Here is a 16268-nt window from a genome sequence, read left to right as displayed (position 1 = left end):
GATTCAGCATTATTTATTACCGTCAAGATTGACATGCAATTAATGTTTCGCGGCTAATCTTTAGCATTTTTCGTTTCGCTCCTTTAAACGTATAAAGCTACTATTTAATGATTTTTACGTTATATTTTAACTAGGCCTGTTTTGTATGTAACAGCTACTATACTCTAAAACGTTTAATTTTTCAGCTTGGAAAGCAACTAGTAAATGTTCAACATCGAGACACTATTTCATTGTGAGGGGACTAGCGCTTTTTGACCCACTTCCATGACCTTTCCCGTCATTTGTTTACTGGATAAAAAAAAAAAAAAAGTTTGAGACGAGTTTATTAATGTATTGCTCTTTTTGTAAACCCCCTTGAATGATTTAACAAAGAAGAGCTAACTCAAAAGAGCAGTTCGCTCACAAATCAAAGAGTGTTTGCAATCATGCTCAACCCCACACACAGCTCATTACTAAAACCACGTATATCCACTACAAATATTTCCATTACTCTGAAGATAAAAATTCCCTGACGTTTCTAGGTTTTCCAAGACCGTGGGAACCCTTGCGATCCCAGAGGAGCCCCTTTCATGAGTGCAAATTTATAATTAACAAGAACAAGATGAGTTGTAAAGGTTTATTTTAGTGAACGAATCCCAGTATGAGTCACGAGTATCATATGGAACCAGAAATGTGCTGAACAGAAGCGGGGATGGTGCTTAGACACTTTTTGTAGTGAAATACCTACCTCGTGTTTATCTTTCAAAATACAAACTATAAAGGACGGCGGGGCTCTTCGTACTGTCCCCACGTGCACATGTAACCTCCTTCAGGCCAGGGTAGTTTTTGTGTAAAACTACTACTACTAGTGAAGTGTTAAAGAGATTAAGACAACTGGCACAACTGTTAAATAACACTTAAATGTCAATGTTATGGAAAGCTGGTGAAGGTGGAAAACTTGAATTGTTCCTTCGAACTGAATAGACTTTACCCAGTAGATAACACCGGGAAAGTCAACAGACTGTAAGAAGGCTTTTTTATCGGCCGCTGTTTGAAACCAACAGCTACAGCAAGCTGAGGGCCTTGATTCAGGGCTACAAGATCACACACGAGTCATGAATATCATACGGAACCAGAAAAAAAAAAACTGGACATAAGGGGAGATGGAGCTTAGAGAGCTTTTGTAGTGAAATAAGTACAAAGCAAACTTCCCACTGCGCATTTAACTGTCCTTTTAATTTCACAAGACACTTGCAGTTGATATAAGAACATTTAATGTGTTACTGTGCTATTTTAAGTAATGAGAATGTTAGGTTAAAAATGTTTCGGCAATCAAAGCAAACTTCCAGAAATATGGCTTTTAAATAGATATCTGGACTGTTTGAAATATCAACAGAACGACAGCTGAGAAAATCAGGTCACGAGGTGCTCAGGATAAGGCATCTGTTGTTTTCGTGTCAGAGTCTTTTGATGAATTCTGCATGGGAACTGCTTGTCCAACTGCTTCAAGTATTTCAGATTCAACCTGAAAAACAAGACAGTGGTTCTGGTGCTTAAATGCTTAAGTGCCGTTGCAAGAAACAGATATAAGGCTTTGGTTGGACTAATTATTCCAACAAGCGACAATGCTAATTACCTGATCTTCCACAGACACCTCGTCTCTCTCGGAGAGCTCAGCATCTTGGGCAGAGCCGTCCAGATCGCCCTGCTCTGCCCCTGTCAGAATGTCCATGGGGGCCTCGGCGATCTCTCTGATTGTCTGGTCTTCTAACGCAAGCGCTGTGTCAAACAGCAAGGGGGACGGGGGACACTGCAAACCCTCATCTTCAACGTCAAGATCCTGCACATCAACAGACCTTAATTACAACAGTGATAAGGGAAGCAAGAACTGGGTAATTTCTCATGGCCAATGATCAAAAAAATATGCTGACATTTAAGTTCAATGCCATTTTGTCTCAAATGAAAAATAAGAATAGCAAATTAAAAACCGGTTTAAATGCTACAAGTGAATTCAGACATCACACCATTACGATGTGCAATATGAAAAATGGATTTTGAGATATGCTTAAGGTTAGAGTTGACGATGACATTAAAATATTAGCGTTGTAAAGATTAAAACTTACAGCAAAGGTACATTAAACAGAACAAAATGTCTAATATCAACTACTGTATAAAATTGGCTGAATCAAACCATTGTGCACTGATGTGCCAAAACATTTATACATTTGTCCAAAACTGCATATACAAAATATAATACTGTCATTGGATTATTTTGAGATTCCATGTTTCTTAATGGACCCTCTTCTTTTTTTATTATAATATTTTATATAATGTATATTAATTTTGTTCCCATTCATGTTTAGTACTTTCAGCTGTTTCAAAAGCCGTTTTCCAGCTTCAAAAATATACTACTTAACATCTCAATATTGCATTCTGTTGTTGAGCCAAATGAAACCAGCAATACGGGTAAACTAGCAATATTTTTTGTGTTTTTTGAAAGCGAGCAAAGGGAACAAGTAACAAAAAGCACACGGTCTGTGGCATAACAGGAAAATAAGATGTTTCCAAAAACAAGTTTAAATGAGAGGTTTTACTGTGGGCACACACAAAATGTCAGACACACAATTAAAGGAAGATGACTGCCGAACATCCAGATTAATTTGTTTTCCATTCATGTGAGGCTATGAAATATGATTTACACAGCAGGGAACATGTTTGAGCAGCACTGTTTGAAGGCATGTACGTACTTGATGGAAACCTTAGCGATCTGAAGAGGGACCAAGGTGTTTTTGGTGAACAAATTTAGTTCAGATTGCAGAAGTTAAATGCTCTGATAATATGAAACGGCGTGAAGAGATATGCCAAAACACATGAGGAAAGCAACTGCACATAGTGACTTTAGCTTTAATGAGAATAATCAACACTATTCATACATCACTGAATTCCAGAGGTAGATTTTCCGTTGGCTGGAGCTCTGCGGCGCTGAGGTACATGTCTGTGGGTGCAGACGCCAGCTGCTCAGGGGCAATAGACTCCTGCTCAGGCTGGTACATGGGTGGAGGCAGGGACAGGTGCAGAGGACAGCGGGGCTCTTCTGACTGTCCCATGTGCACAGGCCGATCACATGGAACGTCCTTCAGACCAGGGCACATTTTGAATAACACTTGGCTACTGTCTTGATAAATGTCTACGGTAAAGTGTTAAGGAGAATGAGAGAACTAGCGCTGGCATAACTGTGAAATAACTTAAATGTCAAACATTTGGATAACTGGGAAACTTGGGAACTGTTTCTTTGAACTGAAACGACTTTACCCATTAGATAACACTAGGAAAGTCAACAGACCATAAGAAGACTTTTATATCAGCCGCTGCTTGAAACCAACAGCTACGCCAAGCTGGGGGCCTTCATTCAGGGCTAGAAGAGCGAGCGCACACACACACACACACACACCTAAATGTATGGTAGTCAACATCTGAGGTTCATAGTTGTACTAACACAAAATTGCATTTTGCTTTTAGGAAAACCTTTTTTAACCACTTTAAAATACTGATGTATATAGATGCATTCCCATATAAATAAAAACAGAAAACCAAAAATACATGTTTGCGTAACATAAATATGCATATCTACATTCAAAGGTTTGGGGTTGATGAGGTTTAAAAAAAAAAAAAAAAAAAAAAAAAAAAAAAAAGATGAACACTTATTTAGCAAAGATGCATTTAAGCAATTTAAAAAAGTGACAAAAAAATACTTAAAAGTTACAACATTTCAATTAAATAGCGTTCATATTCAGTTTCAGTTCAGTTTATATCCATTATAGAATCTGAAAATAAGTATAATGCATCATGTCAAGAAGACAACAATTCTTTTCAACATTAAAAAGACAATGTTTCTTGAGCAGCAAATCAGCATACAATAACATTTTCTGAAGGGTCATCTGTTCCTAATGCAATGGCTGTTAAATTAATCTTTACCATCACAGGAAACACTTATATTTTCAAATATGTTAAAGAAAACAGTATTTTTTTTTAATTTTATGTCATAGTAGTTCACAGTATTCACAGCATTTTTAAATTAATAAATGCAGCCTTTGTTAATATAAGTGTGAGACTTCATGAAAAAACTCATTGGTATGTTTTGTGTTTATGTAACTCACACACACAGACACACACCTGAACAGTTAAAGTTATATTGGACACAAAAGGATACGAGAGACACAGTGTCGTGTCATTGGCAGACATGGATTTGAACAGCGAGTCCCTTCCACAAAAGAAATACATCTCTGGCCTAAACGCATCGCCTGCACAGATATAAAACACACACAACAAAATTAAAAACACGCACAAATAACATTAATAAAAAAATACTGACAATGTGTGAAAGCCAATAAAATGTCATTCAGGTCTGTCTCATATGGCAGTGTTAAATCTATCGTCTTTCATTTTTACACAGTCCATTTATACCTGTGGCGTTCCTCCCTCAGTAATCGCCTGTCTTCTCTGCCTGAGCTGGCGATGCAGCAAAGCCTCCACACCATAGCGACGGCGATAACGTCGTAGAGCCTTCAGTTTTTTCAGGTTCTCTCGTTCCTTAGTGGACAGCCCCTCTGGACCCGTTAACAGGTTGCTGCCTTGTATCACAGCACACAAGTAAGTATATATGTTGACTGGATGTGTGATATCAAGCAATAAAAGGAGGATGCCATCTCCCTTACCAATTGTCTCGTGTTCAATTTTGCGGCTGTGTAGGTAGCGTCGTTTCTTTTCTTTTAGTAAATGTTGCAGGCGTTTAAATTGGTCAATGTAGAGGGACTGAAGTCTGATGAGCTTTTCACGTGTGATGAGTGCCACTTCCTCTGCTGTGTACACACCCGCATGCCTGTATAACGTCACGCTTCATTAACAGACACCTCATGCGGCATTAAAAAAACTACATTTGACAAAGCACATGAGTCAAATAAAACTGAGGAATGCCTCACTTTAAAGGATCGTCGTGGTCACTGTCAAGACTTTCATCTTCACTGTCGGGGTCTCCTCTCCATGTCTGATCCAAAACAACAGGATCCTGCTCCTCTTCACTCCAACTCTCCTCGTCTACACACGGAAATACATAAAGACCATCAACATAATCAAACGCAGTCAGGCGGCAAGTGACATCACATTAATTTGCATATTTATGCATTAACTTTGAGATATCAGACACTACAGATAATAAATTATTACTACATGCTAACCGGAAATATCTGTCACTATACTTATTAAATCCTGATTTATAATCACAACATCATCTGAAAAAACCTATACATCAAACTTACACTTAAGTGCATTGCCTTCATCTGAGTAACAAACTGAGCATATCATCAGATGAATTTTGTTTCTATTTATCCCAACAGTCAGTAAGCAGCAGTGCTTGGAAACTGTGTTTCATACTCTGTTGTTATTGTCAACTCTCTACCGCTCACGGCACAGAACAGACAACTAAGAGAGGTGACACTACGCTGATAAAAATCAGATCTCACGCTCACGGGGCAGGACTGGTGACATCTTCCAACTGAACCATAGCTAAGGTTTTATCAAAAGTTGCTATGTTATGGGAAAAAAGGCAGCCAAAGGGGGGTCTGAAAGATATAATAAAGCTGAATATTGTATTCACACTAGAGTGTGAATCATGGAATAATTACCGGCACATGATTTGAAGCAAGTTACATCTCACCTAGTATACGACTAGCTTCACTACGGCCCTCTTGACTGTGAGCTCCAGTTTCCGGCCGACTGTAGCCGCTGAGCTGAGACAGCAAGACTTCAGGAGAAGGTCCTGAGGCAGATGCCTTCCGCATCTGAGCTTGCTGAACCAAAGCATTCCTACGTGCATGTTCAGCACAGAACGATACCCTACGAAAAAGAAAAAACAACATTATTGGTCAGTTATTTACACTAGATAGTAGGCATGCAAAAGGAATAAACACCTCACCCATCTTTTTTCTCTGGTTTTGGTGCTGCATTGGGGCAGCGCTTGCCATTCTTGTTAGACATGTAGCTGCATTGCCTGTAAGGAGCATTTTTATCTTCAAGTACATGTTTGATGCAGAACTCTAGGCCCTCAAGACGAGGCTGTGAACAGGGTCTCTGGGTGTAGGAGCAGGTCTGAGGTTCTTGAGCACGAGCAGCTTGAGTCACTCGACCTCTGCTGGACGGCAACACGTGGATCCGAATCCTGTTCATCACTGACGCATTGAGAAAGCCAATATAACCGATCAAATACAGACCTCATAATATTACAGTTCATCATTACTGCAGAAATGTTAACCAAGCTCAATAGAGAAAGCATAGAGAATAACCATGTAGTTACAATTTTATTAAAATAACATTTACCATTTTAGTATATCTAAATCATAATTTAAAACTCCATGATAGATTAAGATTTTACATACCCTAATACTTACACACCCTTTACAGACCACATGTCATGGACGATGCAATTATTGCCATGACCGTATTTGCATTTAAAGTGACCAGAAAGGTCCAAAATGCAGCATGCAAGATAATTATGTAAATCTACTAAAGGTAAACACAGACTTATGTATGATAACGTAACATTTTGACACAAAACAGCACGTGATGCGTTCACTGTTAAAGCACGTGTGCCATAACGTTACACCGCAATAGCCAAAAGCATTCAAATATAAAATGTTAACTCTGCATCAGCAAAAAACGATAACGTTAACATAACAGAAGTTGTAAGTGCTCAAACATTACTGAGCATTTGAATATTGACGTTTTAATCTTATGCAGAAAGTGCCACATTTATACGTCAGTACTGCTATTCGGCCATCTTTGAATTGGGAGGGCAAAATACTCATGTTTTAAACTGATGCAATTAATCCATATATAACGTCCGTTTCGTCTAAGACTGTTTTAATACATAACAATTCGTCATTTCGACGTGCAAAACTCACCTAAAAAGTAACACTTTGTTAACGTTTAAGCGAGACCTTCCTGCCGCCCCTTCCAGTGATCATCGCCATGGACAACAATGAGCTGCGGAGGAACGTCATCCATTTTAGCGCCCTCCTACGTTTACTCTGATTGGACCACAACCTTGCAAGAAACAATTCGATTGGAGGAAAGTAGTCCGAGCTCGAGTATAGTTCTTTATTATTGGCTACTCTATCTCAGAGCAGTGTCGCTGCCAGCAACTGTGTGCGCCAAAGGGAGAAACATAATAAAAGCCGTCCAGCAAATGACAGAAGGAGTCTTTAATTAAATAATTTAATACAAAACGTAAAGTGTTTGTAAATTCATGTTTTGTTTTGTGCAACAGATTTATCTTTTCCGTAGAGCAGCCATGATTTGTACATTCTCCTTAATTTCCTCAGATTTGGTTTGGGAAGATCCTATAGGAATAAAAAAAAAAAACATTAGAAAATGTAAAAATGCAAAAATAACAACATTTAAAATCGTATTTAAATTATGTGTGTGTGTGTGTGTGTGTGTGTGTGTGTGTGTGCGCGCTATGGCTGATCATTATATGCTTTATCAGTACTTACCACATTCAAACCTCTTTATAACTGACAAAAAAGTACACTTCAAAATCAGAAAATCAGATTTGTTGAAACATACCTCTGGCTCTTTCAGGTGGTAAAGATCAGCCAAAGGTACGATTGAAGGTCTTCCGTGAGCACACTGGAAGGGAAGCTGACAAGAGGAGAGCGAGCTCACCAGACTACAGCACTCCTCTTTACTCAAAATATGATTGAACTTAATTGCTCCTGTTAAAAAATTATATTAAATATTATACGATTTGAATATTTATTAAATAAGAATATTTTGAAAATGCAAATAAATATGCCATTTTCTGTTCCCTGTAACAGCTTCTCAACAGAATGTTTCAACTGAACTCAGTGGTGACTTTATAATACCAACCATGACAAGCTTGTGAGGCGAGCACATTATGAACTGTCAGTGGCAGCGTTCCCCTCGCTCTTCCAGTTGAGTGGAAAAGCTGCAAACATGTGTCAAAAGAACAAGATAAGCTCCAAAATCAGACCATTTGTAGTATTCTGTTCAGAGATTAGATACGAGACATGTTTGGATACGCTGGTTCACCTCAATGTGTTCTCGCAGATATTCCTACAAAGTAACACATACAATTAGAGTCTAAACTGAGCTGAAATTCATTTTAAAAATAACATCAGAACTAAGCCTGACCTCTGCAATGGTTTTAATTATGGACCGTCTTCCACGGCGGAGCTCTGTGCTTTCTTTCTCTATGAAACATGTGGGAAGCCTCTCCAAAAACACACTCAGTGACTCACTCTTTGGGAACCTTACATCTAAAGCAAGACCCCTCAGGAAGGCCTGACAAGACCTTCAAGAACAAAAGAAAGATTTATGGTGCGGCCCGGCGAAGGTGCAGAACTAATCGAACACACGTGTATGTTTCAGAGAGAAGATGACGGTGGAAACAGGAATGTTAACTCAAACAGCTGCACTGACCTCAGAAGTCTCAATTCCTCCTCAGTTACATTAATCTCTAAGGATGGGGTTACACTTGAGGAACACAGCCTCTTTTTTCCAGGTGTGTCTGGGTCATCCTCATAGGAGTCTACATCAAACAACAAGCAGGGTGTGGGAAAAATACACTGAATGATATGGTACATCACTCGAAGTGTATTAGCCTTTTTAAGGCTTTTACATGGACTTTTTTTGTTCTTCTATTACTATAAGATTTTTTTACGATAAGTTTTTTGGTCCATCACATTTTTTAAAATAATAATAATGTTAAATATTATTTCAATGTTTTGTGTGTGTGCGTTCATTAACATTCAGTTTTTTATTCCTGTGATGGGACAGCTACATTTTCAGTACCACTACTCCAGTCTTCAATATCACACGTTCCTTCAGAAAATCTTCTAATGTGCTGATACTCAAAAACATTTTTTGTTTATTATCAGTTTTGAAAACATTGCTTATTATGTTAGCAAATTTTGTACTACAACTTTTTTAAAGGACTGCATTTATTTGAAATAGAAATAGTTTTTATAAATGTCTACTCCTACTTTTATTTAATTTATGAATCTTTCCAGCATAAAATATACATTTCTTACTTTCAGAAATCATGCTAGTCCCAAACATTTGAATGGTAATGTTTAACCCTTATATCGTTAGCATTTACCTGTTACTAACCCCTCCAGTCGAACTCTTTCATGGGCGGCATGTTGATCAACCAACACTAGAAGATTTCCTGCAGGTGGAAGCAATGACAAATGTTTAGGACATCATCACACCATTCACCGTAATGATTTTCAGCCTGCAGCACCTTCATTTGTACTGCTTTCATGGGCTTCCTGCTCTGTTGTGTTTATCAAACAAGCAAGGAACTTCTTGTCCACTTGATTGATGACCTGAGGTAAAAATACAACAACACAATCTTAGGTTAATTTTCACCACCTAAGAAAAAGGTTACGCTTTGTGACATTGTTATTTTAAGTGTCTGTCCTTGCCAGTTCCTGAAAGCACGGGGGAAAAATACTTACTCTCATTGTGTGGATCATGTTCTTGGTAAACCGGTAGGGGTAAAGAATATTGTGGATTTTTACAGCAAGACCCTCAGCTTGACCGCTGGTTACATCCACAGCAACCTTTTCAGAATAATTAACAGAATGAGTCAAATGCACTTTTAATTTCATTTAATTAAGTTTTTTAAAATGTAAATGACTTGCTTTAATAATTTGGTATTCTGTTTTTACCTCTGGAGGCCGTATGAACACTGGGTTATTCCATTCTGAGAATAAAGTCGATAGTGAATCGGGACCTTGAGCAACCTCTTAAAAGAGTAAGAAGAAAAACAATTACTTAATGTGCACTAAAAAGCTGATTTCAGTCCTGATGTCAGTCTAAAGCTGTACCTCTGCTGTCTATCCCTGAGTTAAGGACTCTTTCTGCTCTGGGCTTGGGCAGAAAGGGAAGTACAATGTCTGTGTGAAATGGATAACACCTGTACTCAAATCCTATGAGCAAAGAGAAGCTGATTATAATATAAATAACTCTACATTAGCGATCCAAAAATGGCTCACTGAATTTCTCCCACCTGCTCTTGAAATAACACTGACTGCCATGTTAGTGACATCTGTGGTGCATGGCACTTGAGTCTCCTCCACAAGAGGAGAGCTGTATTTGCTCAGCCCTGTAACTTGGTTGATGTAAACCAGCTTTCCTAAACAACTGTCATAATGAGCCAGCCAGCTGCTGGACACTGGGATTGTTTCAACACATTCGTTTGTAGCCTGACCTTCATTTCCTGTGTCGCCGCACTGAGGATCATGCTGAGAGGTTACGCTGGCTTCATCAACACAGTTCACACTTCCTACAAAGGAAGTCACATTCTTGTTGCCAGGGTGTGAGACTTCTAAAACAACGGAAGTGTCCGATATTGATGTGTCCTGCTCATTTATAGAGAAGTTTGGAGTTTCACGGACAACTGAATCAACAGTTCCGGTAGATCCAAATAAAACATCTTCTAAAAGGCTTTTTTCTAATTCACAGAACTCTTCTTGAAAGTGGGAGTCCTGCACGACTGGGAAAGATGAGTTTTCCATAGAAAGAAAGTCTGTATCTTTGCTGACCTCGCTGAATAGCTTTTTGTCTTGTTTTAAATTGGAACATTTGGCAGCCAATGACAGTTTTTCTGCCTTGCTCCATGATGAAGATTCAGCAGAACATTCGGAAGTATATGGAGAATGAGCACCTGGTATGTTCCTCAATAAGGGCTTGTCTAAATCCTCTGAACACCAAGAAGTTCCTACAAAGCTGTCATTGGATTTCCGCGAAGGCATTAGATTTAAAAGGTTTGTTTTTTTCGTACTTGGTTGTTTTTTCTCAGTGCCCTTCCCAAACAACCTTTTGAACTTGTCAAGAGATCCCGTTTCAAACGACAGAGCTAATTTACGACATGGAGCAGCTCTGGAAGTCTTTGAGTTGGTCCCATAAAAACCATGTTTGTCTTCTACAGCGCCATTTAATGACAACTTCCTCTTTTTTGGAGACATTTTATTTGTCAAACAGAATTTTTTCAAACTGTCTTCGGCCTCTTTTCCATCTATAATGGAAATCTTTTGGTATTTGCTTCCCGTCACATTGTTATCTGGCAAATTTTTATAATCGCTTATAATTGGGCAAACTGCACTTCCATCTTCTTTGCAATTGTTATTCATTTCTGAAGCATCTGCAAACGTGGTCCGCAAAGACAAATCAGCCTGAAGCACTTTTTCTGCCTCTGATTCTTCACTGGAGAAGGTTTTAGTGTTTGTTGACACCTTCTCCGACATTTGAACACCTTCAGAGAGGTCCACAGTACTTGCATCATTCTTCTTCTCAGACATTGCATCACGCTCTTCGCATTTTTCCTCAGCGCTGAGGATTTTTACTGCCACGGGAGTCTTTGCATTCCCCACTGGACTACTTGATGGGCCGTCGCTTACATTCATGGAAAACTCTGTCATCAGGTTTTCTTTAGTAAGGAATGTTTTGACACCTTCTTCGATGCAGATGAACACATTATCCCAGTCTTTGAACTCTATCAAAGACTTGGCTGGTTCAAGGCATATGTCATACTCTGAGTAATGGCATTTGATATTCAAAACATAGACGCCATGGACATCGCATCCTCCCTTTTGTTTGGGGCTCGATATCAACGGATATGCAGTCGGGCTGTTGTTTTGTCTGGCAGCACTGCTTACTCTCTTCAAAAGGCAGCTGAGTGTTTTATGAATGCGCGTCTTCAAAAGAAGCCTCCCATTTACAAACAGGAACTGCAAGCTGTTATTGTAGTGACCCTCACGGCCGATGTGACCGGTCATTTCGAACTGCTCATGGATGTAACTGACCTCCCCGAGTTTTTGAGCTCGACTCAAGCCATGAATCTGCACAAACCTGTAATAAGTACTGCTTGTTTTAGAGAGCTGCACCATCATGTGGGCCGAGTTTTCTTTTTTCACTGTAAATGACACAGAAGGGTGCATCAGAGATATGGCCTCCACTCTCTGACGGATGCGTTCGGTTTCTAAAACAGCATCCATTCTCTTTCTCCGAACTGGCATGTTGTGGAAAAGATTGTGGACAGATACAGTTGTCCCTGCGGAGGGACGAACGGTTTGAGCTTCAGCAACATCCAGTGCATTTGTTTCGTTAAAAGTTTTAATGTACGTTTTCACCGACAGCTTAGTCCTAGATGATATTTCGACCATTTCTGCAAGAGACACTATACTGGAAATCGCTTCCCCTCTGAACCCATAAAAGCGGAGATTTTCCAGATCCTCCAGCGAGCCGCATTTGCTTGTGTTGTATCGCAGACCCACTCTTTCCATGTCTTCCTGGCACATTCCCGCGCCATTGTCGATCACCTGAAGCTTGCAGGCGTCTATGTCTATTTTGACAGCCACACATGTTGCTCCAGCATCAATGCTGTTCAATATGAGCTCCTCCACACATTGCTGCAATGAGAAAATAGCAACACCAGAGCGCAGTTGTGCTTGAACATCTTTGGGCAAACTCTTGATCATTCTGAAAGACATAAAAACACGCTTTAACACAAAGAGGCGAAAAAAAGTCAAATGAAACATTATCCAAAAGTGTAAATAACGACGCATGTAAGACAATTACAATTACGCTTTGAATGAACAATAAAGTTAATATGCGTCTATACCTCTTTGGTGGCTGGTGAGTTTGAATTTGTGTCTGAACCTAAAAAACACAGCTTTCTGTCAGCTAAAACTGTTGCTATGTAACAGCACCGGTACGTTTACTAGTTGTTACTGTCGTTAAGATGCATTTCAGTCCATTTAAATTAACGGTTTCCGTTACCGCTCACTGTAATAGGACGCTTCTGTAACCTGATATAAATAACGTTTGAGTGACATTTCATTCGGTGATTCAGTTAAGCTGTAAAACTATTGTTTCTGTTAAGTGTACAACCCACTTTCTACTAACAACACCGTGAATTGCAGCGGAAATGACGTCGAAGGATAAGCCGCAGCGTGAAGCAAGCGACTGTAGAACAACAAGCGACATACCAGCGCAAAATAAAAAATCATGAATAAAAGACCCCACAACCCAAATAAAAATTCATTTCACATTGATATTTTGGAATTATACAAATATTATTATGTATATTTTTATAAAAAGTACCAGTATATTTTATATATATATATATATATATATATATATATATATATATATATATATATATATATATATATATATATATATATATATATATAAAATAAATAAATAAATAAGTAAATATAAATAAATAAAATAAACATACTCAATATTACAATATATGCTCATTTAATATAACTGATGTTGACAAAATAGAAGTTTTTCCACTAAGAAAAGCTGTAGCATCTAGTGTATTATTTTGACTATTTATAGTGGTTAATTATATAATATAATATAATATACATTTTAATAATTACAATTGTTGATAAAATGTATACCTTGGTTATTTTTATAATAATGACAACAACAGCAAGAACAATCATCATAATAAGAGTAATTATATTATTATTATTATCATTAATAATAATAAAATACATATTTTACATTTTATATTTCTAAACCAGTTTACGAATTAAAAAATGTTTCATTCCTTATTTTTACTTAGACGAAATGCACATTAATATATTTGTAATATTTTGCGAGGTTGCAAATAAAAGCAGTTATAATTCAAAGTAAACTAAACATTCTTGTACATGATAAATGTACAGATTTAAAAAAAAAAAAAACAATAACAAATCTCTTTCTACATTTCAGTCTACGTTGTGAGAGAGAGAGAGAGAGAGAGAGAGAGAGAGAGAGAGAGAGAGAGAGAGAGAGAGAGAGAGAGAGAGAGAGAGTTTGATGGTGGTCAGCAGTAAATCTTTACTGTGCTGCTCTCCAGGGTGCTGAAACGCGTTGCTGCTGAATGTGGGGGACATCGTGGCATGTTCTTGGTGACCTTCACAGATAAAGATGTGTCATCACTATATCAGATTTAATGAATTAGACTATTATAGTTAAAACGTAAAAACCGTAACGTAATGCGTGAAAAGCTTGTCGAAAAGTCACTAATGATGCGTTTACACTTGTCACGGCACGTTGTGGTACAACATAACGGAGCCGCTTGCATTTTGGTTATCATTCTGCATTACTGCGCTCTCTGGAAAGAAACCGAAGTGCATCAAGTAGGAAATTGAGTTAAGACTCAAAGCTTGATACCCTGCCAAGTCAGTCAGTGCTTTGTGTTTTCGGTCAAGGTCCTTTCACATGCGTTAGTTAGCGTGCCAATCATCGGGAACATGAGGTGGGATACAGAAGCCGAACAATCGTATGGGCTAAACGAAATGGCGCAATATGAACTGCAGAGCGCGTGAAATGGGCGTGAGGATGGGTTGGGAAAAAACTACACGCTCCTCGGGGGATGGCTGTCCTATATAATGTAGTGCATTTCATTAATTGGAAAAAATCAGCCGTGTTTTTTACGGGAAAAGTGAATTGCTCAAGTAATCCACCACTCCCCACCTAAACCCCCTTTCTGTCTTTCTCCCACCCCTCTCTCTCTCGCGCGCGCGCACCGCCAGGAGATGGCCATGAAACACTCCTGGCTGCCGTGGATCAAATAGCAGGGTATAGCACTGGGATTGCAGATTCTGCCTATAAACCCAAATGGATATTAAGAAATTCTGATCTTATCGATTGCTGGTTTCAAGAAGCCTACTTTATCAAGAAAAAAATACAATGTGTGGCAAGCCGTTTTAACATTATTCCTTAAAACTAGTAGGCTGTTCTCTGATTTCTCCCAAAATTGCTTATCCAGTAGGCTATCTATTTGGTTTGAAACTTACGTCATCATTTTATTCAACTTGGATGAACCACATCAACCGCGCTGTTACTGCCACGCATTTGAATGGCTGATTCGGGAATAAAAGAGATTATATTTGTTGGTGAGATAAAGAAAACCAGTTAATATTGTGTCTAAAACTTAAGTGTCTTAATATTAAATTCTTGTTTATTAAACTGATGTTAAACAAATGAACTGTTTCTCTTGTTTTTGGATAAAGTAAAAAAGGCAGATAGTCTTTTGTTCATTATTCAAGCCCACCAAGATATAATGTTTTTTAAATAAATGTATTAAATAAAATTATTTATTGTAAACCCCCAGAAAAAAATGCACTTTCTCTTGAGGAAGTAAAAGGGCAGGCGCTCAAGCCCCCTTTTGATGTCTAAGTGTGCACATGACCTACTACCGTCAGTTGCATTTCTTCTTTGCCGTTCACGAATCTTTTCCTGTGGCTTTATGAGATCTCTGCATACTGTTTTTCAGATACTATGAATTACTCTCACACTGTTTTTACGTATACGGAAGCAGGCACATTCAGAAACAGCATGTCATTCTGAAATTCACGTTTCTTATCTATTAATTGTTTCAATATATTTATTACAATTTTATTTGTATAACAGGTAATATATAACAGATATACTGTATATATATATATATATATATATATATATATATATAATATAAAGGCACGAGCAAAGCCAGCCCTCCTCTTTATTGTCACCATCATTGTACTTTACATTTCCACTCCCGACGGGAGATATGGTATCGGTCAGGTCTGGCTGGCGCGTGACGAGGCGCACCTGAAGGGGATTAGCCTTGTCACCGTCGCCGTTATACCTGACGCGCCTCTCCTCGGAGAAAATTGCATTTACGCTGGTGTCCTCGTGGGTCCAGGAAGGGTGCGCGATGGACCTCACCCCAGTCCGAGAAGTGCGTGCGTGGGACCCTCTGAGTCCAGGCTGTGAGCACACACTCATCCCACTCTCTTGAGGAAGTAAAAGGACGGAGGCGCGGAAGAAGCCGCGCCCCTTGCCCAGCCAAGGGCCAGAAAAAGGGGAGCCGCCTGAGCGCGTACACCGCCGGACTCCGCCCCCTACCTGGACCCTTCCCCCTGGAACACGTGCCTAAACCTGCACCGTTACCCGACGCACAGAGGCAGATGCGCCGCCTGCCCCCTTTATTTGGACACTTTTGACACTTTATTTTGTATTATTATTATTTCTGTTAATAAAAAAAGCTTTCGCCCGCCCAGAGCCTGACGCCACGCCCACTCTGGCTCCTACAGTGGTGGAGAATGCGGGCAGAGACTATGACAGTTGGGCAACATCTGATGACGCCATGCCCCCTCTCGCTGGTACCCATGCCGTTTTAGACGGAGGAACAACGGAGATTCGCCTCCCAGCCACCAGGA

At 39.1% G+C, this 16268-nt stretch overlaps 2 protein-coding genes and 2 non-coding genes across 6 annotated transcripts; all 4 read right to left on the bottom strand.

Moving 5' to 3' along the window:
* Nucleotides 1-940: 940 nt before the first annotated feature.
* On the bottom strand, nucleotides 941-1077 carry LOC122329330. Its single transcript, XR_006247900.1, has one exon. It is a non-coding gene; the product is annotated as a small nucleolar RNA SNORA2/SNORA34 family (small nucleolar RNA).
* A 117-nt stretch (nucleotides 1078-1194) lies between these two features.
* kansl2 (KAT8 regulatory NSL complex subunit 2) lies at nucleotides 1195-7071 on the bottom strand. Its single transcript, XM_043225025.1, has 10 exons — nucleotides 6936-7071; nucleotides 5951-6203; nucleotides 5693-5871; nucleotides 4959-5073; nucleotides 4695-4858; nucleotides 4444-4610; nucleotides 4190-4280; nucleotides 2913-3166; nucleotides 1616-1819; nucleotides 1195-1504 (listed from the first exon to the last, which is right to left on the bottom strand). The coding sequence occupies exons 2-10, from the start codon at nucleotides 6199-6201 to the stop codon at nucleotides 1409-1411; spliced, it is 1521 nt and encodes a 506-aa protein (XP_043080960.1). The 5' UTR covers nucleotides 6202-6203; nucleotides 6936-7071; the 3' UTR covers nucleotides 1195-1408.
* LOC122329331 lies at nucleotides 3262-3398 on the bottom strand. Its single transcript, XR_006247901.1, has one exon. It is a non-coding gene; the product is annotated as a small nucleolar RNA SNORA2/SNORA34 family (small nucleolar RNA).
* Nucleotides 7072-7233: 162 nt separating the features above from the next.
* mlh3 (mutL homolog 3 (E. coli)) lies at nucleotides 7234-12979 on the bottom strand. Of its 3 annotated transcripts, XM_043225021.1 has the most exons (13): nucleotides 12683-12979; nucleotides 10070-12540; nucleotides 9888-9989; nucleotides 9729-9805; nucleotides 9516-9620; nucleotides 9299-9383; nucleotides 9155-9223; nucleotides 8476-8584; nucleotides 8188-8347; nucleotides 8086-8109; nucleotides 7903-7981; nucleotides 7600-7748; nucleotides 7234-7373 (listed from the first exon to the last, which is right to left on the bottom strand). In XM_043225021.1, exons 2-13 carry the CDS (start codon nucleotides 12537-12539, stop codon nucleotides 7278-7280), a joined length of 3525 nt encoding a protein of 1174 aa, XP_043080956.1. In that variant the 5' UTR covers nucleotide 12540; nucleotides 12683-12979; the 3' UTR covers nucleotides 7234-7277. The 3 variants fall into 3 exon arrangements, with proteins under 3 accessions (XP_043080956.1, XP_043080957.1, XP_043080959.1); XM_043225022.1 differs by lacking the exon at nucleotides 9888-9989 and having other exon boundaries at nucleotides 10271-12540; XM_043225024.1 differs by lacking the exon at nucleotides 9888-9989 and having other exon boundaries at nucleotides 7600-7674; nucleotides 10271-12540.
* Between the last annotated feature and the right edge of the window lie 3289 nt (nucleotides 12980-16268).

The sequence above is a fragment of the Puntigrus tetrazona genome, chromosome 23 (assembly GCF_018831695.1).
Source record: "Puntigrus tetrazona isolate hp1 chromosome 23, ASM1883169v1, whole genome shotgun sequence".
In the NCBI taxonomy this organism is placed as follows: Eukaryota; Metazoa; Chordata; class Actinopteri; order Cypriniformes; family Cyprinidae; genus Puntigrus; species Puntigrus tetrazona.
The sequence above is the reverse complement of the archived record's forward strand: the minus strand, read 5'-3'. Positions and strand labels throughout refer to the sequence as shown.